Genomic DNA, 16,724 nt, shown 5'->3' with positions numbered 1-16,724 from the left:
AAGAAATCATAAAGGTCAGAGCAGAAATAAATGAAACAGAAACAAAGAGAACAACAGCAAAGATCAATAAAACTAAAAGTTGGTTCTTCGAGAAGATCAACAAAATTGATAAACCTTTAGCCAGACTCATCAAGAAAAAAAGGGAGAGGACGCAAATCAATAAAATTATAAATGAAAAAGGAGAAATCACAGACAATGCAGAAATACAAAGGATTATAAGAGACTACTACAAACAACTATATGCCAATAAAAATGGACAACCTTGAAGAAATGGACAAATTCTTGAAAAGGTACAATTTTCTAACACTGAACCAGGAAGAATTAGAAAATATAAACAGACCAATCACAAGTAATGAAATTGAAACTGTTATTAAATCTTCCAACAAACAAAGCCCAGGACCAGATGGCTTCACAGGTGAATTCTATCAAACATTTAGAGAAGAGCTAACACCCATCCTTCTCAAACTCTTCCAAAAAATTGCAGAGGGAGGAACACTCCCAAACTCGTTCTATGAGGCCACCATCACCCTGATACCAAAACCAGACAAAGATATCCCCGAAAAAGAAAATTACAGACCACTGATGAACACAGATGCAAAAATCCTCAACAAAATACTAGCAAACAGAATCCAACAACACATTAAAAGAATCATACACCATGATCAAGTGGGGTTTATCCCAGGAATGCAAGGATTTTTCAATATATGCAAATCAATCAATGTGATACACCATATTAACAAATTAAGGAAAAAGAAACGTGATCATCTCAATAGATGCAGAAAAAGCTTTTGACAAAACTCAACACTGATTTATGTTAAAAACTCTCCACAAAATGGGCATAGAGGTAACCTACCTCAACATAATATAGGCCATGTATGACAAACACACAGCAAACACCATTCTCAATCGTGAAAAACTGAAAGCATTTCCACTAAGCTCAGGAACAAGACAAGGATGTCACTCTCGCCACACTTATTCAACATAGTTTTCGAAGTCCTAGCCAAGGCACTCAGAGAAGAAAAAGAAATAAAAGGAATACCAATTGGAAAAGAAGAAGTAAAACTGTCACTGTTTGCAGATGACATGATACTATACATAGAAAATCCTAAAGATGCCACCAGAAAACTACCAGAACTAATCAATGAATTTGGTAAGGTTGCAGGATACAAAATTAATGCACAGAAATCTCTTGCATTCCTATACACCAACAATGAAAAATCAGAAAGAGAAATTAAGGAAATAATCCAATTTACCACTGCAATAAAAAAATAAAATACCTAGGAACAAACCTACCTAAGGAGGCAAAAGACCTGTACTCAGAAAACTATAAAACACTGATGAGGGGCTTCCCTGGTGGCGCAGTGGTTGAGAGTCTGCCTGCCGATGCAGGGGACACAGGTTCGTGCCCCGGTCCGGAAAGATCCCACATGCTGCGGAGCGGCTGGGTCCGTGAGCCATGGCCGCTGAGCCTGCGCGTCCAGGGCCTGTGCTCCACAACGGGAGAGGCCACAACAGTGAGAGGCCCGTGTACCGCAAAAAAAACACACAAAAAACACTGATGAAAGAAATCAAAGATGACATAAACAGATGAAGAAATATACCATGTTCTTGTATTGGAAGAATCAATATCATGAAAATGACTATACTACCCAAAGCAATCTACATACTCAATGCAATCCCTATCAAATTACCAATGTCATTCTTGAGAATGCCAAATAGCCAAAGCAATCTTGAGAAAGAAAAACGGAGCTGGAGGAATTAGGCTCCCTGACTTCAAACTATACTATGAAGCAGCAATAATCAAGACAGTATGGTACTGTCACAGCAATAATCAAGACAGTATGGTACTGTCACAAAAACAGAAATACAGGTCAATGGAACAGGATAGAAAGCCCAGAGAGAAACCCACACACATATGGGCACCTAATTTATGACAAAGGAGACAAGAACATAAAATGGAGAAAAGACAGCCTCTTCCATAAGTGGTGTTGGGAAAACTGGACAGATACATGTAAAAGAATGAAATTAGAACACTACCTAACACCATACACAAAAATAAACTCAAAATGGATTAAAGACCTAAATATAAGACTGGACACTATAAAACTCTTAGAAGAAAACATAGGAAACACTCTGACAAAAACCACAACAAGATCTTTTTTGACCCACCTCTTAGAGTAATGAAAATAAAAACAAAAATAAACAAATGGGACCTAATGAAACTTCAAAGCTTTTGCACAGCAAAGGAAACCATAAACAAGACAAAAAGACAACCCTCAGAATGGGAGAAAATATTTGCAAACGAAGCAACTGACAAAGGATTAATCTCCAAAATATACAAACAGCTCATGGAGCTCAATATCAAAAAAACAAACAACCCAATTAAAAAATGGGCAGAAGACCTAAACGGACTTTTCACCAAAGAAGATATACAGATGCTCAACATCACTAATTATTAGAGAAATTCAAATCAAAACTACAATGAAGTATCACCTCACAGCAGTCAGAATGGCCATCATCAAAAGATCTACAAACAATAAATGCTGGAGAGGGTGTGGAGAAAAGGAAACCCTTTTGCACTGTTGGTGGGAATGTAAATTGATACAGCCACTATGGAGAACAGTATGGAGGTTCCTTAAAAAACTAAAAATAGAACTACCATATGACCCAGCAATCCCACTACTGGGCATACAACCTAAGAGAACCATAATTCAAAAGGACACATGTGCCCCAGTGTTCATTGTAGCACTATTTACAATAGCCAGAACATGGAAACAACCTAAATGTCCAATGACAGATGAATGGATAAAGAAGATATGGTACACATATACAATGGAATATTACTCAGCCATAAAAAGGAACGAAATTGGGTCATTTGTAGAGATGTGAATGGACCTAGAGTCTGTCATACAGAGTGAAGTAAGCCAAAAAAACAAATATCGTATATTAACGCATATATGTGAAAGCTAGAAAAATGGTATACAGATGAACCTATATGCAAGGCAGGAATAGAGATGCAGACACAGAGAATGGACACATGGACACATGGACACAGGCGGGGAAGGAGAGGGTGGGACGAATTGGGAGATTAGGATTGACATATATACATTACTATGCATAAAGTAGATAGCTAATGGGAACATGCTATAATGCACAGGAAGCTCAGCTTGGTGCTCTGTGACGACCTAGACGTGTGGGATGGTGGGGGGGTGAGGGTGGGTTGGAGGGAGGTCCAAGAGGAAGGGAATATAGGTACACATATAGCTGATTCACTTCATTGTACAGCAGAAACTAGCACAACATTGTAAAGCAATTATACTCCAATTAAAAAAAAATTTTTTTTCACAAAACTCCTTTGGAAAAATTGGAGAAAGGACCACAAAACAAAATGAAGCCTGAGATCACTGATTATTTGAACTGTAATATTCCCCATCACCGCAATCACCAGTACTTGATAAAGCCTATCTCACCCTGGACAGTAGTCCACACCTGTAAAGACATATTTACTGATATCAGGAAGCTTGCTTAAATAATGGCATGGAGGTAAAGCAAAGCACAGACCAGCCCCTCTCCTGGGATCAACAAACAGTTGGCCCTCTTTCTTTTTATACTTTCTTCTTCCCCTATTTTGCTTGATTTGAATCTCAAATTTTGCCCATATCTTCAAATTCTATTCCTTGAGTAAGGAGGACTCAGTGATATAGTTAGACAATTATAGCTAGGCAGCAAATTGGTGTCAGAGTTGTCTATCACTGTCCATAGAATGCCAAACTAGACTCCATTCAGAGCTGAATCTGGTCACCACTTGTCCACTATGACCTTGGCTCTTTATGCTGGGCCAAACAATACATACATAACTTTATCCTGGTACAGCACACCAAGGTCCTAACAACAGTGGCAGCTCAGAAGCCTACACACCACTATCTACCAGCCGTCCCTTTTTGCTTCTGATTTGCTTGTTTGCTTTCATCTCCTAGGCCTCCCAAATCTGACAACCATTAAACTTCCTTTTTAACATTTGGCACCTCATATATGCTCTCAACATCCCTTTAACAATGAGTTAAAACCATTTATGAGGGACACTGTAGCTTTCTTAAACTAGAGTAATGTACAGACTTTTCCCTTTTTAAAGGAAAACAATTCTCGAAATACTCTAAGAATATGTCTATGGATTTTAAGAAACACTGAATTAGGTTTCCTTGTCTGCCTGAAAAAAATAACAGAATCTTAATAAGTAGTTATAGGAGCACCTAAGAGTCTGAAAAAATGTGATTTATTAATATTTGTCAAGTAGAATGCAATTTAGGCATTTGAAGTCAAAACTAATGAAGAATTGTTTTTCCCTTGCTGGTAGTTGTACAGTTTAATCAGTGTGCTTGGAAAGCTACAGGTTTAAGAAGCTAATGCCAAAATTCCAGGTATGCTCCTTTATTCTTCACTCTCTAAATTCCAGCCAGCTTTCAAGGCCAGCTTTAGTCTTAGATCCCAACCAAGTGAGCTATCTTGGTTCTGAACTCCAAAGATACATAATCTATATGCCTTAATTAACATGCAATCATATACAGAGAAAAGCCCAGAAACAAACACTATGATATACAGGCAGAGTATACTGTCCTACAGTAGGCAATAAACAGAGTAGGTAAGTATGGTGTTGACATTAGGAGATTTTAGTAATAGAAAAGGGACTATAGGAACCATAGCTCTAAAATGTCTAAAGGTATTAGTGGTGGCAAAGCAGAATACCAAGCAAAGAGGGAATCTAATAAGGGAGGGACAAAAGAAAGAATGCAGTGGGTCAGTGTGGTAGGGAAGGGAGTGGGAAATAATAGAAAATATCTCATGGAGTCTTCCCACCAATTTACAAAGCTAGTGTTGTTAACATCCTCAAGGTCGCATTGGTAATAAATGGAGGAATCTGATCTAATCTATTACAACCCAGTTTTTACGCATTGGGACTAAAACTTGATTATAAAAGCCATAAGGAATAAGACAAAAGGTAGAGACAAAACTGGACTAGTAGCAGTGGTGATGTGCTGTTGAGCGAATGGCCCAGAGTTCTTCTAATTCCCCTTGACTAGAAATAGGGTTGGTTCCACAGTTATAGGAATAGAAGAGGACACTTGAGCAATAAGGTTGAAGAAAAAAGCAGGGTGCCTAGTAGATATTAATTTATTAACATTTATTGGACCACATGTGGATCTCTCAATGGCTTTGCAAGTACTTTTTTATTGTGGTAAAAATATATATAAAATTAACAATTTTTAAGTGTACAATTCAGTGGCATTAAGTACATTCACAATGTTGTGTAACTATCTTGACTAAACTATAGGTTCTTTTTTTATACTATTCTCTATTCTTCATTGAGTTTGGCACAGTGTTATGCACATAGAAAGCACTCCATAAATACATGGTTAATTAGCCTAGATACTATCATGACCATGTGATGATAATGAGAGGATGTGGTCACTCTTGTTACGTTCCCAAATCATATGGTGTCTAAATGGAGTTTCTGTTGAGTGCTTGACAATGTGGTCATGAGAACTCACTCACCCTGGGAACAGTAATCAGGGGTTCTCCCTTGAGCTTTTGCCTAATAGCATTCTGTCTCATGTCCTTACACAGACTATTATAAATAGGACATTTGTTTACAGCCATGGCTATACCCAAAGTTTTCCTGCACAAATCTTCCTCAGATTAGGGGCTAGGAGCTGCTTACATAATGTAATCAGAAATACAACTTGTTAAATGGCTACAAACCCTTAATTTCCCTTTCATGTGCCTATTCCATTGGAAGAGAAATGTATTCCTTTTGAATGAGAAGAACTTTGTACATGTTTAGTTTGTTTTTTATATCAACTTTGAGGTATAATTTACATACATTGTAACTTATCCATGCTATCATGTACATATCGATGACTTTTGGCAAATGTAAATATTTGTGTAACCATACAGATTTTACAAACTATGTACAGATTTTACAAACTGCATTAGATCGGATTATGAGTTACAATTATTGAATAAATCTTGATTGTAAAAACAATAAATATTTTGGGATTTATATTGTATTATTCCCTTTTATATGCAAATATATTAACACACTATACAGATACCTAATTCAGAAATTTCAAACATTTTGCTGCTTCTGATTTAGAAGCATTTAAAAAAGGAAAATGCTTTTAACAATTTACTGTACTCAATTTTAGGCATTACATTCCAAGAAAAAAAATCCACAAACTAGAGAACAAGCAGAGTAAGTCGCTAGTACTGAAAAGCTGAGAAATCATGTTCTAGAAAGAACACATTAGAGAATCAAGAGTTCTTAAGAGAAGAAAATATGCTGAGGTGTGGTAGGGTTAGGAAGGATAATGTTGATCTCAAAGAAGTGAAAAACTTTTTGGTTTTTTTCCCTCTCCATTATGGTTTATTACAGGATATTGAACATAGTTCCCTGTGCTATACAGGGAACTATATTCAACAGGACCTTGTTGTTTATCCCTTCTATATATAATAATTTGCATCTGCTAATTCCGAATTCCCAATCCATCCCTCCCTAGCCCCACTTCCGCCTTGGCAACCACAAGTCTGTTCTCTATGTCTGTGAGTCTGTTTCTGTTTCGTAAATAAGTTCATTTGTGTCATATTTTAGATTCCACATATAAGTGATATCATATGGTATCTTTCTCTTTCTGACTTACTTCACTTAGTATGATAATCTCTAGGTTCATTCATGTTGCGGCAAATGGCATTATTTCATTATTTTTTATGGCTGAGTAGTATAGAGAAAACCGTAATGACTCCATAAAAAAACTACTAGAAATGATAAATGAATTCACCAAGGTAGCAGGATACAAGATTAGCATACAGAAATCTGTTGCATTTCTTTACACTAACAATGAAATATCAGAAAGAGAAAGTAAAAAAACAATCCCTTTTAAAATCACATCAAAAAAAAAAACAAAACTTAGGAATAAACCTGACCAAGGAGGTGAAAGAACTGTAAGCTGAGAACTATAAAACACTGATAAAGGAAACTGAAGATGATGCAAAGAAATGTAAAGATATCCCATGTTCTTCAATTGGAGAAATTCATATTGTTAAAATGGCCATATACCCAAGGCAATCTACAGATTTAATACTATCCTTATCAAATTACCCATGACATTTTTCACAGACCTACAACGAATAATCCTGAAATTTATATGGAATCATAAAAGACCCAGAATTGCCAAAGCAATCCTGAAGAAAAAGAACAAAGCAGGAGGCATAACCTTCCCAGACTTCAGACAATACTACAAAGCTACAGTAATCAAAACAGTGTGGTACTGGCACACACACACACACAAAAAGACATATGGATCAATGCAACAGAAAAGAGAGCCCTGAAATAAACCCACACACCTACAGTCAAATCTTCGACAAAGGAGGCAAGAATATACAATGGGAAAAAGACAGTTTCTTCAGCAAGTGGTGCTGGGAAAGTTGGGCAGCTGCATGTAAATCAATGAAGTTAGAACACATCCTCTCACCATACACAAAAATAAACTCAAAATGGCTTAAAGACTTAAATGCAAGACTGACCCCCGAAAACTCCTAGAAGAGAACACAGACAAAATATTCTCTGACATAAATTGTGGCAAAGTTTTCTTTCTAGGTCAGTATCCTAAGGCAATTGAAATAAAAGCAAAAATAAACAAACAAGACCTAATCAAACTTATAAGCTTTTGCACAGCAAAGGAAACCATAAATAAAAATGAAAATACAACCTATGGATTGGGAGAAAATATTTGCAAACAATGCAACAAGGGATTAATTTCCAAAATATAAAACAGCTCATACAACTCAATAACAAAAAAACAAACAATCCAATCCAAAAATGGGCAGATGACCTAAACACATTTCTCCAAAGAAGACATGCAGATGGCCAATAGGCACAAGAAAAGATGCTCAATATCGCTATTAGAGAAATGCAAATCAAAACTACAATGGGGTACCACCTAACACCGGTCAGAATGACCATCATTAAAAGGTCTACAAATATCAAATACTGTAGAGGGTGTAGAAAAGGGAACCCTCCTATACTGCTGGTGGGAATGTAAATTGGTACAGCCACTCTAGAAAACAGCATGGAAGTTCCTCAAAAAACTGAAAACAGTTGCCATATGATCCAGCAATCCCACACCTCTGCATATATCTGAAGAAAACTGTAATGTGAAAAGATACATTCGCCCCAATGTTCATAGCAGCACTATTTACAATAGCCAAGACATGGAAGCAACCTAAATGCCCATCGACATAATATCATGTCATCTGCATACACTGACAATTTTACCTCTTCTCTTCCAATTTGGATATGTTTTATTTTTGTCTTGTCTGATTCCTGTGGCTGGGCCTTCCAATGCTATGTTGATTAGAAGTGGTGAGAGTGGGCATCCTTGTCTTATTCCAGATTTTAGTGGGAAGGCTTTCAGCTTTTCACCGCTGAGTATTATGTTGGCTGTGGTGAAAAACTTTTATATGGTAAAAAGACCAAACTTTTTCAGGATATGGCTCCAGAGGGCAAAAGTACTAGAGGGAAGTTATTAAGGGTAGAGTTTACTTTACATAAGAAAAAACTTCTAAGTGTTAAGAGACTCCAGATGGAATGGTTGTGTCCCTGCACTGTTATTGTTCAAAAAGAGGCAAAAGATCATCTATTTGAGAAGTTGGTGCAAGAGTAGAAGGATTAGATTAGTAGGCCTCCTAAGTCCTTTCCAAAAGGACAATTCTGAGATTGTGTGATCTAGGAACTTCTTCTAATTTAAAGCCAGATGTCAGGGAAACCATAACTCAAAGACGTACAACCCCTAAATCATGGTTTGATCAAGAACAATGAACTAAACCCAGACAGAAGCATACGCAGAAACAGACTTGCACCTGTATATACATACGTATACACACACACACACACACACACACACACACACACACACACACACACACACACACACACACCCCTTCCCACAATTCCTGGGAAGGAAAAATAAGAATAACTTATAAAAATAATGACAAAATCTGTTCTATCTTTCCCACCAAATCTACTTTATGTTCCCTAGTCTATGTTAATAGTATCACTGGCTACCCGGTTACACAGAATAAAGCCTTAATGTTTATTTTCTTTGACTCTTCCATCTTCCTCCAATTCCTACTAAGTCTACCCCAGAAATACCTCTCAGCTGTCTTTTATCTTTATACTTGTATTGCCATGCTTTCAGTTAAACTCCTGCAATTGATTCCTAAGGTCCTTCCACCTATAATCTCCTCCTCCCTAGGGCTATTATTCACACTGCTAACAGTGATCTTTCTGAAGCACAGGCTATCACATCACTCTAATCTGCTCAGAAATCTACTGGCTCCTTGATACGTACAAAGTAAAGTTCAAATTCTTTGGTATGGCCTTCAATGGCATCTCAATCTCCTTGCTTAGTTTGCCCATGGTATCTTATGCTTTGGTTACACTGTAGTTCTTGTCATTCCTGAAAGGCTATACCCTTCTTTACTCCATGTTTTTGTTTAGATGTCTTCAAATGCACCCCCTCATTCCCTCCTGTGGAAATTTTACTCATTTTCCAAGGCTCAAGCAAATGCTACCTATCTTGTGACACTATCCTTAATGCTTCTATGTCACAACCCCTGGCTCCCTCCCTTGGAATTAAACAATTCTCCTTGGAGCCAATAATACTTCTTTTCACACCTTATTTTTGCATTTAACAATAATGCTTGAAATTTCAGTTTTGGGTGAGTCCAAGCTTATGGCCACCCACTGTAAATCCTTAAAGGCAGACAGTAGGCTTCATTTATTTCTATATCCAACTTTGTCAGAACCCCAATACTAAGTACCTTTTGTGTAAAAAGTGCTTAATAAATTTTTTTTTTAATTGAACTGGGATTTGACGACAGTTAGACTTCTGTCCATGGCTCAATACCAGTCTTAAAAATTGTAAATTCGGGACTTCCCTGGTGGCACAGTGGTTAAGAATCTGCCAATGCAGGGGACATGGGTTCGACCCCTGGTCCGGGAAGATCCCACATGCTGCAGAGCAACTAAGCCCATGCACCACAACTACTGAGCCTACGTGCCACAACTGCCGAAGCCCACGTGCCTAGAGTCCGTGGTCTGCAACAAGAGAAGCCACTGCAATGAGAAACTTGCGCACCGCAATGAAGAGTAGCCCCCGGTCGCTGCAACTAGAGAAAGCCTGTGCGCAGCAACGAAGACCCAACGCAGCCAAAAATAAAAAATTAATTAATTTTTTAAAAAAGAATAAAGAGCCTTAATTTTTAAAAAATTGTAAATTCTATTAAAATTCTGATCAGAAGCCTAGTGATTGATAAAAGTCTCTTATCCTATTAATCTAACATCTCTGAGCCAAAAACAGTTATATACTTACATTCACTAGGAGAGAGAAATCAGTGACCAGTTGGCTAAGTTCAATTAAGTCCTTAAAAAGAAAGAGAAAGAGGAAGTTACTTACTTTCATGCCTCACAGCTACCAAAAGGAAAATCATTTTTAACATACCGCTTCTAAGGTTTCCCATGATTCTGCAGCATTTTGATCTCGAGGAATTTCAGGCAACACATATATCTGAGTCATACTCTGAGGATCAGCTTCATCTTCAGTAGTGTGAAATGTTCCTGGATGAACACAGCCTCATGTTTAGAGTTTATCTGCTTTGTTAGAAAGATGGTAGAATGAATCAATTCCGTAAAACAACTACCATGTGAAATGCTAACTAACAGAATTCAGGCTAAAAGTAAATTGATTATATATCTATGGGCAAGTTAGTTAACAAATATTTTTTCTTTAATTATTCTACAAAGTCATCTAAAAAAATTGCTACAAATACAACTTACCCAATCTGAATAACTAGGGCTAGATGTGGAAGTAGCACAAAGTAGAACTATTCTATTTGGCCAATGTTCTATGAAGAGATACCCAGGAGATATGTTTAACACTTTTCATTGCTAAATCATTAACATTTCTTTGGCTATTTTAGTAATAAACATCAGATTCACAAGATTTTAAAAGTAGGGAAGTGATGTATTTTTAGCAATGAAAATCATTTTTGGTAACAATAAATTTGTCATCAAACTAACATCTCTTACCATATGTATCTTTTTGTACATATTGCCATCCTTCTCCTCAGAGTAATTTTTCTGGCCCATGCCTCCACTGCTTCTATGTCATTTCTGGATTTTAAAAAGTCATCAACCCATTAAGGCTTTCCTCATTAAACACTGCTATAAAGATGAATTAATTTATACTCCAAACTCCACTTTCAAGTCTTTCTTATTTCCTTCTATTGGTTTTACCAATCCATTCATTAAACTGATATTTATAAAATGCCTACTATATGCCAATCAGTGTGCTAAGGTAAATCACAAAACAGTTCCAAGTCATAGTGGTTAGGGGTATGGGCCTAGTCAGAACGATCTGGGTTAGAATCCTAGTTTGGCTATTTACTAGCTCTTTGACTTGGGAAGGTATTTCACCTCTTTGACTGATTTTCCTCATTTGTAAAATGAGGTGGTATTTATTTTGCACTGTGGCTGGCTTATCTATTAAGAACAAGTGGTTAATAGTTACTATTACTGTCACTGCTACTGCCACTATTGTTAATGGAACTTACTATATAATGTGTGATATAGACATGTTAACAGGCAAGTTCACTATAGTCTGATAAGAACTATGATATGGGTAAGCATGGAATGCTATGTGAGCACCAAAGAAAGGTATTTAACCTAGACTTGTGGAGGAAGAGTGGTCTGAGAAGGTTCTGAAGCTGAAGCCTGAGGATGAACAGAAATTATATAGCTGAACTGGGGCAAGGGTAGAGGGGGAAGGAGAAAGTATTCAGGCTAGGGAGAATAATATTTGCATAAGTTTGGGAACTGAAAGGAGTCAGTATAACTGAAGCATAGACTATGACAAGAGAAAGCAAAGGTTGAGGCTGGAAATCTAAGATGACATCATTTATGGCATTGTAAACTATACTAAAGAGTTTTGTCTTTCTCTTAAGATCAATATGGAACTTTTAAAAGGAGTGGGAGACTATTGGGAAGCTGAGGGTGCCATAATCAGATTTCAGATTTAGAAAGGTAACCACAGCTGTAGTGTGAACAACAGATTAAGGATGGAGTTGAAAGGTGAAAACTTAAAGAGTGAAAAACCAGTTGGGAGGCTTTTCAATGTGTCTGGTGCAAAATGATGATGGTGTGCTCTACGATAGTGGCAGTGGAAATGGAAAGAAGAGATCTGAAGGTCTACTTCCCTTTGTCTTCCTTACTGCAAGCTCAAAACACCTACCACTTTAATATTTTCTGAGCACCCATTATGTATTGTGTTGAGTACCAGGGATAAAAAAAGTGTATACAAAGTATCTGCTCTCAAGGAACTTATATTCTAGCAGAGAAGACATACAAAGAGACAATCCTAAAACAATAAGAGAGTGCACTGATATCTAGCTAAATATAGATACATATAGTATTTATGGGAGTTTCAAGCTGGGGGTGGCATCTGACCTAGTTTGGCGTGGTGTGCACCAAACTAAAAAAGGTGATCTTTTCTACTAGCCTAAGAAGATAGGAATATAAATTCTAGGTGGAGAGACCAGCATGAAAAGGGTCCTCAAAAAAAAAACAACAACCAATATAGCTTAATATAAAATCAGCAGTCTGGTCTTGCCAAAGCATAAAGTAAAAGACATACAATATAAAAGCGGTATTATATAAAACTGCATTACTATTTTACTTTCAAAATTTGAGAATGTTTTACCTCTTGAGGAAAAAAACCCATCTGAATTGTTTAGGAAGGTCACAGTCAGTTGATTAAAAGTTAATATGTAGGCTTATTAGAATTGACAGTGTTCTTTTAATTTTGAATCTTCACTGAAATGAGTACATTTCCCTACCTTAAAGGAAGAGCAAAAACTTCAAATACAAAATATGTTTTACATTACAACATATAGCAAATATCCAACATTTTAAAAGCTCTGATTTTTACAAATGCTTAAAAGAGTTATTTACCCTGTCTTAAGTTATCACATAAAAATACTTCTCAAAGTAATTAATTACTCTAAGATCTTTCTTCTACTTAATATTGCTTTTGTAATAAGAGCTCCCAACTTCTTTAATAGGATGATGAATAATGATAACTGTTATCATTAACAGATCAAATGTAAAGCAGAACTTTATAAACATAACACCACTCAAAAGATTTTTTTTTAGCCATAATCTTCGTTCTGTTAGAGAAGATTCCAATGAAATATGCCAGGACGTATAACAAAATAATTATTATTATCTTGATTACATAAATTCTTGACCTAAAAAATGAAGGGATGGGAAATGTTTGACATTTGAAGCAAACACAAAAGATTTCCCTCAGTGAAAAAATAAAAAATGTTTAAGTCATTTATGTTTCACTTGAAACCAAACTGCGTATGCATCTTAGTTCAAATGGAGTCTTAGAACAAAGAAATCTGTTCTCTTCCATGGAAAATCCTGCTGTAAACTTACAACTCGGAACATCACTAATCAATTCGAGGCGTGACTAACAATTGAGAAAGGAATCTTTTAATTTCTACAACTTCCGTAATTCATTTATTCCAGCTTGTATTAAAAATCACTATATCTCAGTGATCATCCATTGACTTTGAACTTTTACAAGTTGCTACAGACATGATGAGGCAAAACACAGAGATAGATTATAGCTGCAGGAAAGATGGCTAAAGAGTTCTTATCCTGTCCACAGAAGTCAAAATTGCTATTGTTTTATAGGACATAACAATCTCAGTTCCATCCACTTGCAAACAACTGCAAGTGTAAAGGGCACGTGGACTATACGTATCACTCACCAGTATTTTTCAAATTCTATTTATAAAACATTATTGACTATAAACTCAAATAAACATTAAGATATTTTTAATTCATGTGAAAAATAAGCTTAATAACATGGACATAAGACTCCTCCTTTCTCTCTATGTGTCTAAACATATTCTCTCTCTGCCCCCCCACCTTTCTCCATACATCACGAAGGGCAATGATTCTAGTAAGAATTACAACACATATTTAAGGAATTTCTACTAAATTTTACTACATTAGAAAAAGTTCCATTATAAATCTGTTAATTCAAAAGCATTTCCTGAATTCTTTCATGTTCTAACAGCTTTAACAGTGACATTATTTTACTGATCATCTACATAAACCTACCCATTGAAATAAGATGACTTCTAAGTCATGGCTTAACTAAGCTGCAGAGGAGAATTTTTAAGAATATTAAAACCAATACAAAACACACCTTCTGAATAATATACAAAAGTATCTACATGATTTACAAAACTGTTCAATACAAGTGTATATATATACCTGTGATAATATCTAATATTTCATTAAATTCAATATGCTGGTCTGAAGTTCCCAGCAGTTTTAAGGTTGGATTCTTTCCTTTTGTGAATATTTGTTTAAAATGTAATAAGATTCTGTTTCTATTGCACTGATGAAGTGTGTGTGCTGGATGGGGAGTAAGAAAGAAAGAGAGAAGCACTGGTTTGCTCTGTATGCCTTGATACACCTTTCTAAATACAAAACAAATGTGTAGGCTCATCACTTCTCTTGGTGGGAGGCAGTATGCTAAAAATGAACTAGACACACAGGAGAGAAAGAAGGGAGTTTCTCAGATCAGGCAAGATCGGCAGAGAAGATTTGCTTTAGGAACTCTCAGAATCTGGACAAAAGAAACAGCAAAATCATCACAGCTTCCCCCTAAACTTAATAAGCTTCTTTCATTCTCCAGAGAACATAAAACATTCTATTCTACTTGTTATTTCTATCTGTAAATGAAAAACTATTTTTGTATTTTGATCTCAGTCATGGAAATGTGGCAACATTGCTCCTGAATCTTGATGTTTCCAACCAATTTATTTATAATCAGATTGAATTTTTAAAGGAAAAAGTATTTTAAGGCACTTAATTTCTGTGTAAATCAAACATATATTTTCTGTATAGGCTGTCATTACTATTATGAGTACCTAAAGCAAAAATAAGAAAAAAACAGAGAGCACAGTATAAAAACATGTAGAATGACAGCAAAGAGTCTACAGCTAGAAGAAGACCACACATGGAGCAAACCCAGTTCTTACCCCACTATTAAAGTCTTATGTATTAGTTGCTCTCTTTTCGTTATTCTTCTTTCCCACCCTCTCAATTACTTGTTAATAATATTTATGGATTTAACACAACCTAGTAGAAACTTCACATTTGGTGAAATACTCAGGCATTGGGTGAGACAGTTAATTTTAACTGCTAATGTTGGCAATGGATTCAAAGTCAAAGCACAATCTGACCAGCAGACAGTTCAGAATTTGAAACTATACACACTGTTTTAGGTATAATTTAGGTATCTGATTTTATAAATAGAATGACTGTTTCAATTAAATCAGCACTAGATGCAGAGAGTTAATTTTGTAGTTTCTCTCAGTGGCAAGTGATTAGTTCTTTAGCTAATTTGGTATTCCATGAATTGAGAAGTTTGAGAACCAACAGAGTTTCTTCTTAATTTCTACTCCCTTATCCTCTGGCTCTGCCCCAATCTTCTTCACTTCCTCTGTACACATGCTTCCTCAAATTTTGCCAACATTTTTTTTTTAACACCAGTCAGCTCCCTACAGAGAAAATTAATTGCCAGCAAACTGGGTAAACTACCTTTTTCTAATAATCACCCAATTCCTCTGATGACATATAAACCCAAACTTGTTGAGCCCAAACAATCCTACTGGTAGAAACACGAACAATGCAATACTAAAATGCAAATTAAAGCTAGAATACTTAAATAGAACTCAAAAGTTTTGTTTGCTAAGGAATTGCTGGTGACAGCGATTCAAAACTAAATAGCAGGGCTTCCCTGGTGGCGCAGTAGTTGAGAGTCCGACTGCCGATGCAGGGGACGCGGATTCGTGCCCCGGTCCGGGAAGATCCCACATGCCGCAGAGCGGCTAGACCCGTGAGCCATGGCCGCTGAGCCTGCGCGTCCAGAGCCTGTGCTCCACAACGGGAGAGGCCACAACAGTGAGAGGCCCGCGTACCGCAAAAAAACCCCCAAAAACAAAACAACAAAAAACCTAAATAGCAGAAGAGACTGATGCCAGTGACTCTTACAAGAAAATCCAACATTATCAGTGTTATTACTGTCATCACAACTGTCACAATGTCTGGTAGATAAGATGACTCCTTAATCTCATGGAACTTATAAGGCCCAGTTTCTCTATACACAAACAAAGTATAGGTTTGCACTACATGGTAAGAACAGCATTCAGCTGCATCATTATGGAGGTGATAATTACATATGAACAAGATGATGTAAACAGTAACTACAAACTATCAAAAAGCATTCTTCCCAAACACTCTTCGACCAAGGTTGAGTGCTAACATTTCCTTCTCCCCAGAACAACACTTTAGGCAGTGTTGCTAGGTTGTGGTTATCGACAGAGTGAAGTGATTAGAGCACATCTGAAATTATAAAATTGTCTCTAAAAAGATGTTTATTCATTCATATTTCTAAAACATATATTAATAATCCACTATGTGCCAAGTACTATGTATTATGTGCTTAGGTACTAAGGAGGCAATAAAAGCAAGATTACCCAGAAACTCTGGATGATGGCCTAAATGTTTCTTCTATTTTAAAAAAAAA

The 16,724-nt window shown here is 36.4% G+C and overlaps 1 protein-coding gene across 4 annotated transcripts in view; it reads right to left on the bottom strand.

Annotated features, from left to right (window-relative positions):
• STX17 (syntaxin 17) overlaps positions 1–16,724 on the bottom strand; it is a 95,643-nt gene that overhangs the window by 13,389 nt on the left and 65,530 nt on the right. For all 4 annotated transcript variants that reach the window (XM_029202672.1, XM_029202677.1, XM_029202675.1 and 1 more), the window contains 2 exons: positions 10,557–10,672; positions 10,428–10,478 (listed from right to left, as the gene is read on the bottom strand). In XM_029202672.1, the coding sequence (XP_029058505.1) occupies positions 10,428–10,478; positions 10,557–10,672 (167 nt within the window). The remainder of the gene's footprint in view (positions 1–10,427; positions 10,479–10,556; positions 10,673–16,724) is intronic.

Source organism: Monodon monoceros, unplaced genomic scaffold, assembly GCF_005190385.1.
Source record: "Monodon monoceros isolate NGI ecotype Baffin Bay Population unplaced genomic scaffold, NGI_Narwhal_1 Super_Scaffold_5, whole genome shotgun sequence".
Classification (NCBI taxonomy): Eukaryota; Metazoa; Chordata; class Mammalia; order Artiodactyla; family Monodontidae; genus Monodon; species Monodon monoceros.
The sequence above is the reverse complement of the archived record's forward strand: the minus strand, read 5'-3'. Positions and strand labels throughout refer to the sequence as shown.